Consider the following 8352-nt stretch of genomic DNA (forward strand, 5'->3'; position numbering starts at 1 on the left):
CCAAGTGTGTATATATTCTACTCTCGTCTCCATATGGTGGGAATTTTATTTCTCTTACTCGTTTTCCATTGTTCGCGTATGTTGTCCGTTTATCTCCAAATGTTTTGGACATCCTAAGTGTAGGCTGGGTTGGGTGAATGAGTGAATATCTTTCTCTTTCTTTTTGAGTTCCTATTATCCTTTTACATCTGGGTTACTACCCCACTTAAGGAGACTCAACTTGGGATTCTCTTAAATTCCATCCTTTTTAATCTAAGATTTCCTTTCTCCTAGATTATTTATGCAATTACCCAAGATCTTTCTTTAGCTTAGGTAATTTTCTTTGTCCCAAATTTATCCAAGGTTTCCTCTTAGTTGGATTCTCCATTTTTTTTTCCTATGGTATGCACCAAAGTGTATCATTATTGACGCTCGTTATTGACACACTTTTAGTGCTATTTAAGTGGTATTTTCATACATAGTCATATACTAACCTGCCACTTGATACTAGAAATAACCCCATTATTGCATACGTGTTCTATTTTGGAGCATATTGTAAAATCAGAGGAAATACGACATAATTTTAGGGTTTTTATACAAGTTGGAATTGAGCCCGAACTTTGGATATTGGAAGGCCCAAACAAGAACATTGAACTACAGGCCCACAGGAAGAGCTGAAGTTTGCACGGGCCATATCTTCCTCATCCGAACTCCGATTGGGGTGAATTTACATGGAAAATTGCATAGCTCAATGAGATCTACAAGTTTCATATGAAGCACTCAGGCATTGGAGGCCAAAACAGGGTAAGCCGATCGGCCTGGCCCGTTTCTGGCCCTAATCGTCGCGCCCTTTAACCAGAAGGTTGTCCATGATGTTCCTAGGATTATTTTTCAGAAACTTAGATTTGAAGGCATCCCAACCGATGCCGCCAACTATAAATACCCAAGACATTCAACAAGAAGGAGAATCCCCGACAAGTTTAGACCTAGCCGCCACCACCACAAGATGAAAAACAGATATTAGATCAGATCACCGTGACAACCAACGCTGGTGGGAGTTCGGATGAGGAAGATATGGTCCGTGCAAGTTTCAGCTCCTCCTGCGGGTGTCCAGTTCAATGTTCATGTTTGGGCCTTCCAATATCCAAAGTTCGGGCTCAATTCCAACTTGTAGAAAATCCCTTTAATTATATCTTATTTCCTGTGATTTTGCAATATGCTCCAAGATACAATACGTATGCAATAATGGGGTTATTTCGAGTGCCAAGTAGCGGGTTAGTATAAGAATATGTATGAAAACACCACTTAAATGGCACTAAAAGTGTGTCAATAACGAACGTCGACAATAGTAATATTTAAGTACATGTATGCAAATCTTAACATATTAAAGAGATATCTGACCATGTGTATACACAGATTTGACCTTGTTCATATTATCACCGCACCTGCTAAACCTGAAGCGGCACAGGCGCTTGTACCATGTCCTGGAGCCCACATTATGTCATTTTTTTAACAGTATACTCATTTGAGTTTGTTCAGGCGGGAGGTCCTGGAGGTAGCACGATGCTCAAGCATACAAGCGAATCAGTGCTCATGGGTGACATTTTATTAGGAACTTGCTAGGGATGATACATTTTGTAAGTGAATTGTGAGCTGAGCTTTGTTGCCAAACATATGACATGTGGGCTGTGAGAAGCCAAACTTATGGCTATCTGGACACTTTTGATTTAGCTTGGCTGCCTACCAATTTTCTTTTGTACATTATGGCTTTAGCTGCTTGAATTGAGCTGTGACCTCTGTGAAATGAAAATTTTGAGCAATGTTTAGTCAGTTCTGTCTGATATGCAATGTGAGCTTGTACATTTAATGTTTAGAAGGTTGATATTATATGATTCAAGTGAGATTAATTATATAGTTTCATTCTAGGTACATTTGAATGCTTTGCATTGGAGTGTTAGTTGGTATAGATATTTATATCTTCAAACCGAGAGTCGGCATAACTTCTAACACCTAGTCAGTCGGTGTACATGCGTTGGTCGTTATATCTTCTCGGAGCATCAGACTATCGGCTGGTATAGCGATGTCGGTTGGTATAACTCTATACGGACGCCACTTACAGCGACCGATATGAGTCGGTATAACTGATGGTGTGTTAGTACATAGGCTTATACCGACTCCAATGTAGTCGGTGGTATAGACGGTGGTATAGACGGGCTGTGGTCTGTAGGTTGCCTTGGAAAAAATGGATTTGTTGGTTTTGTTTCAGTAAATTTCAATAGCAACTTGTTGGAAAACATGGATTTGTTGATTTTTCCAATGAGTTCCTACTATTTCAGTAAATTTCAATAGCAACTTGTCATTTTGTCAAACAGGTTGGGCACTCGTTTCACACTGCCAATTGCCAAATTATGCAAATCATATTTGAGATTTCTATGTTTCCAATCTACATACTACTATATACGTATTCATAAAGATATTTGACATAAAAAAAATATGAAAATTATGAGAGTTACGTGTATGACTCCAGGCTGTTTTAGAGTCTTGCTTTCTGTGTCTAATTTAAATATGTATATATTTTAGAAACCACTCCAAACAAACAAGGCTACACAATATTTTGCTTCCTGATTGAGAAATCATGCAAAGTATAAATTTATTGAAATTTGAAACTGTAGCACGTAAGCAGATACTATCTCTTATGCCCTCAAGAATTTCGTAAATGTTACAGCATACCTTTTGAACGTGGCAAATAAATATGTTTACGTGGCAATAAAATATCAAATATAAGAAAATTTTAAGCAAAATCTCTTGTGAACGCCTTGGTTAGTGCACATTCTTGACCCGTCAACCCACGGTCTCACCGAACGCGCGTGTCCTTGCATTGTCGTTACTCGGTGATCATCGCTTTATCGTGTATATAGCCACTGCAAGCACGGTTCACCTCTTCAACCACTGCCCACTTCTCTTTCGTGTTACTCTTCGCATCTTCACCCTTCTATTGCTCCAAAGGTCGAAGCTTCTACGCTACGGACTTCCACCACTGTGGCTTCAATCGGATCCAGAGAATTCGAGCATGATGCGTCATGTTGCTTGGTTACAGGTACGGGCGGAATCCTTGATCTCTTTAGGTTTACCCGGCCCGAACGAGCAAAGATTCCTGTTGCATTTGGTTGATCTGCTGTCTATGGAAACAGCAGTGGAGAGCGCGTCGAGGTGCATGATGAAAGACGTGGAGTATACCTTGCTGCTTGATGTTTCCAATCTGACCTAGTCCCATGCATGTCGAGTTGTTTGTTCCTTGTATTTTAGCTACGTCCTTGTTAGATTTGGTTTCTTCAATATTGGAGCAATTTAGCACGCAGAAGCGAATTTCTACTAGTAGGATCGGATCGGAGTCCATGCTTGTCAGATTGCAGCTCCGATCTTAATTTTCTTGCAATTCCGATCTTAATTTTCTTGCAATATTGTAACGCTTCTTCAATTCCGTTGCAGGTGACGACGCGCGACGGCAGTTCGTTCACTGAAGCGAGTGACCGAGAGCAAAGCAGGGGCCGGCGGAGCGGTTTTTGTCTGGGGCCAGCAAAAAAAGGCAGCAGTTTGTACTTGGTTGGTGCCGGGAAGGAAGGCTGTTCAGTGTTCACTGGAGGAGTGAAGCAAAGACAAGGCCGGAGCAAAAGGGCCAAAGGAACGGTTTTGGTTTGGAGCGGGCAGAAGCGTCAGTTTGCAGCCGGGAAGACGCCATAAAGTTTCTCCCTTTTCTCGCCGGTGCCAATGCCACGACAGCATCGCAGCCATTTTACACCTGGAGTCTGGACACACAGTCACACCCCTTTTCTTTTCTCCCTGGCTGTGGCGTGCTTCCCGCATTTCTCAAAACTGACCTCTGTAGCGCGTGCTAAGGCCACACAGGGTTGCGCACACCAAAAGGATGCTCGTTCCTTGGCAAAAACTTCGAGCATGGTAATGGCTTTGAAGGATTCACTAGCCTTGGAAGAACATTCAATTGGGAGACAAAAATAAAGCTAATAAAATCTTGTGCGCCTTACATGTACAAAAGATACTTGAAATGAAACATTGGCTCAAAATATACTACTTAACACTTCCATGCAATAGAAGAAAAATAATCTAGTTGTATATTTCCTCTTCATGGAGAGTACAACACATCCCACTACTAAACCAGAAAAAAGATCAATTAGATTTTTTGTTATATATTATCACTCGCTAGAAAAAATACAACGGCTATTTTGTGGGGACTTTGACTTTCCTTACTTTAGATAACCAAATCATCGGTTACTTGAATCGCGCCACCAACCTGCTATCAATGCAGACATATCTCTAACATCATTTGTCGCTACTACATAATTCCATCACACGTTTCCGATATCGACAAATGGTTTAAATTTGATCCAGCAAGGGTGGAAGTTGATTAATTGCATGATGACAACTGTACCATGGTGATGAGAAACGTAACATTTGCAATTCACTCGGTACCCCACGCTAGCCAACTCAGCCAAATTACCTCGACATATATAGTTAGTGACATGTTTCGTGCTCAATGCTCATTTGGGTGCACACTACTTGGGTCCCCTAGCCAGAAAACCCTCTCACTTTCAATGTGCACTTCTCTCTACCAAGGTCCAGGGAGGCTTCCACTCCTGCCACCGCATGGCAACTCCCTCAAAAACTCCCCACCCCACACTCCCCACTCTCTCACACCAGACCAGACCACCACCGGGTGCCATGGCTGCCATCCGCCTCCTCCTCGCGTTCCTGCTGCTCCTGCTCCAGGCCATTGCGGCGGCCTCCTCCGACGCCGAGCACCTCCTCGCCGCGAGGTCCGCGCTCCGCGACCCCACCGGCGCGCTTGCCAGCTGGGGCGCCGGCTCCGGCCGCGGCTTGCCGTGCCGCTGGGCGCGCGTAACCTGCGCCAACAACTCCACCACGGCCGTCGCCGGGCTCGACCTCTCCCAACTCTCCCTCGGCGACGTCTTCCCGGCCGCGCTCTGCTCCTTGCGCTCCCTGGAGCACCTCGACCTCTCCGTGAACGAGTTCATGGGCCCGCTGCCGGCTTGCCTTGCCGCTCTCCCGGCGCTCGTGCACCTCAACCTCGCGGGGAACAACTTCTCCGGTGAGGTTCCGCCGGAGTGGGTCACTGGATTCCGGTCGCTCCTCGTGCTGAACCTGGTCCAGAACCTCCTCTCCGGCGAGTTCCCGGCGTTCTTTGCCAACCTCACCAGCCTCCAGGAGTTCAGCCTCGCTTACAACCTGTTCTCGCCATCGCCATTGCCAGAGAACATCGGCGACCTCGCCGACCTCCGCGTGCTGTTCGTCGCCAACTGCTCCCTCAATGGTATCATCCCTGCTTCCATTGGAAAGTTAAAAAATCTCGTCAATCTGGATATCTCAAGGAACAGTATCCATGGCGAGATACCAAGAAGCATTGGGAATTTGAGTTCTCTGGAGCAGATCGAGCTCTACGCGAACAAGCTCTCCGGGAGTATTCCGGTGGGGTTTGGAGGTCTCAAGAGGCTCAGGTCACTGGACTTCTCCATGAACCAGCTCACTGGGGAGATTCCAGAGGACATGTTCATGGCGCCGAACCTTGCCAGCGTGCACATGTACCAGAACAATCTGTCTGGTCGATTGCCGGCGACGCTGGGGACGGCGCAGAGCCTGTACGACCTGAGGATTTTCGGCAACCAGTTTTCTGGGTCGTTGCCGCCGGAGTTTGGAAAGAATTGCCCCCTCGTGTTCCTGGACACGTCGGACAACCGGCTGTCAGGTCCAATTCCGGCGACGCTTTGCGCTTCCAGGAAGCTAAAGCAGCTCATGCTACTGAACAATGAATTTGAAGGCACCATTCCGGTGGAATTGGCGCAATGCTGGACACTGGTCAGAGTGCGGCTATCGAGCAACAGGCTGTTTGGTACGGTGCCGCCCCAATTCTGGGCATTGCCGGGTGTCTACCTGCTGGAGCTTCGTGGCAATGCATTGTCCGGGACGGTTGACCCTGCCATTGCTGGTGCCAAGAATCTAATCAAGCTGCTCCTGCAGGACAACCGGTTCACTGGTGCTCTGCCTGCCAAGCTGGGGACACTGGCCAATCTGCAAGAGTTCAAGGCTTCAAACAATTCCTTCTCTGGGCCTCTGCCGCCATCGCTCGCCAACCTCTCATTACTTGGCAATCTTGATCTGAGCCACAATTCTTTCTCTGGAGAGATCCCAAGGGATTTTGGTAAGTTGAAGCAATTATCACAGCTGTCCCTTTCAGATAACCACCTCAGTGGGAACGTCCCTTCAGAGCTTGGGGACATTATTGAGATCAATACGCTTGATTTGTCGAACAATGAGCTTTCCGGTCAGCTGCCTGCGCAGTTGCAGAATCTCAAGCTGACTCATTTCAACATATCCTATAACAAGCTCTCAGGGACTATACCCGTTCTCTTCAATGGATTAGAGTACCAAGAAAGCTTCTTGGGCAACCCTGGCCTGTGCCATGGGTTCTGTCAGAGCAATGGGGATCCTGATGCCAAACGACACAACACTATCAAATTGATTGTCTACATCTTCATTGCCGCTGCAATAATCCTATTCATCGGTCTTGCTTGGTTCAGTTACAAGTGCACGTTGCACAAGATCGGTGCTGCTGAACTGGATGATGGAAAGTCCAGCTGGATGCTCACATCCTACCATAGGGTGGATTTCAGTGAGAGGGACATTGTGAATAGCCTTGACGAGAGCAATGTGATTGGCCAAGGTGGTGCAGGCAAGGTCTACAAGGCTGTTGTCAGGCCTCAGGGTGAGACCATGGCTGTCAAGAAACTCTGGCCTCTCGGTGTGGCAAGCAAAAGGATAGACTCATTTGAGGCTGAGGTTGCCACACTAAGCAAAGTTCGGCACAGGAATATCGTAAAGCTTGCCTGTAGCATCACAAACACCGTCTGCAGGTTGCTTGTATACGAGTACATGCCAAGTGGTAGCCTGGGGGATATGCTTCACAGTGCAAAACGCAGCATCTTGGATTGGCCAATGAGGTATAAGATTGCTGTTAACGCTGCTGAAGGACTCTCCTACTTGCACCATGACTGCAATCCCCCAATCGTCCATCGCGATGTGAAGTCAAACAACATCTTGCTTGATGCGGAGTATGGTGCCAAGGTTGCAGATTTTGGTGTTGCAAAGACTATTGGGGATGGCCCGGCCACCATGTCAGTCATCGCAGGATCTTGTGGATACATCGCACCAGGTGAGTTGCTGATGTGTGATTGTAGTTCTGCATGTTTCCATAAGTAGTTGCTGTGCTTCGCCTTTTTATTTTATTATTTTCCAGAGTATGTTTTTTTCACCACTTGCTCTATGTAGTTTTAGAAACGTCTTCTAGTAAACTGAAGCTACAGTTTAGAGCTAACATATATTGCATATCAGTTTCTTATGCCTGAGTGATATGTTGTGCATTGCAGAGTATGCTTACAGTCTTCGTGTGAATGAAAAAAGTGACATTTATAGCTTTGGTGTGGTGATCTTGGAGCTCGTAACCGGTATGAAGCCGATGGCACCAGAGATTGGCGAGATGGACCTTGTGACGTGGGTGTCTGCCAATATTGCCCAGAACGGGCTGGAGTCTGTGCTCGATCAGACACTCTCTGTGGCTGAACAGTTCAAGGATGAGATGTGCAAGGTTCTGAAGGTTGCACTGCTCTGTGTCTCGAACAGTCCAAAGAGCCGTCCACCAATGAGGGTCGTGGTGAAGATGCTGCTGGAAGTCAAGGAAGAGAACAAGCCGATGTTGAAGTTGACACCTCCGAACATCTGACCTGAAGCAAACCCGTCTGAAGAATAATGAATAAAAGATATACTCCATACCAATTAGCATCATATCTGATCCTGATAAGCGCATTCCTGATAGCAGCTAGCTAGTTCTGAAACACCGCCAAAGCTTGTAACTGTACTAGCCTTTTGCTCTGAATGAAAAGTGTTGGTTGCTATCAATCTATCTTGTGGCAAAGATTTGGTGTTCATGGCTGGGTAGTACTATTGTGGTGGTCTACTTTCATCTTTTTGTGCTTAGTTTTCCAAACCTTTCCATCCAGTACTGGTAAGATACTTTGGAACATGTTGTGGAAATGCTAATGTTTAATGAACTAAAACTTCCATGGATCGGAACCTGACTAGAAAACATGATACCTTTATGCAAACCAACAGTTAGCGAGTTTGGTGCACACCAATTTCACTGGAGTTTTGGACAAAGTAGTTCAACTCCTATGGAATTTATGAAAAATGTGGAAAATTTCACCATTTTAACTCCCATCTAAACATGCTGCAGTAATTCCGGTACTAACAAATGATTGAGTTTGATGGCTAACATTTTTTCTGAAA

The 8352-nt window shown here is 45.7% G+C and overlaps 1 protein-coding gene across 1 annotated transcript; it reads left to right on the top strand.

The window, feature by feature from the left end:
* The first annotated feature begins 4716 nt into the window (after positions 1 to 4716).
* Positions 4717 to 7822, top strand: LOC117834256 (uncharacterized). The gene is made up of 3 exons (XM_072295698.1): positions 4717 to 5666; positions 6090 to 7222; positions 7437 to 7822. The coding sequence occupies exons 1-3, from the start codon at positions 4717 to 4719 to the stop codon at positions 7787 to 7789; spliced, it is 2436 nt and encodes an 811-aa protein (XP_072151799.1). The 3' UTR covers positions 7790 to 7822.
* Positions 7823 to 8352: the final 530 nt, after the last annotated feature.

This window comes from Setaria viridis, chromosome 8 (genome assembly GCF_005286985.2).
Source record: "Setaria viridis chromosome 8, Setaria_viridis_v4.0, whole genome shotgun sequence".
Lineage (NCBI taxonomy): Eukaryota > Viridiplantae > Streptophyta > Magnoliopsida > Poales > Poaceae > Setaria > Setaria viridis.

Coding starts and splice junctions, on each gene's coding strand:
- LOC117834256 (XM_072295698.1), top strand. CDS start 4,717: ATGGCTGCCATCCGCCTCCTCCTCGCGTTCCTGCTGCTCCTGCTCCAG. Junction 5,667..6,089: donor AGCCTGTACGACCTGAGGAT/TTTCGGCAACCA, acceptor CAATCTGCAAGA/GTTCAAGGCTTCAAACAATT. Junction 7,223..7,436: donor TTGTGGATACATCGCACCAG/GTGAGTTGCTGA, acceptor TGTGCATTGCAG/AGTATGCTTACAGTCTTCGT.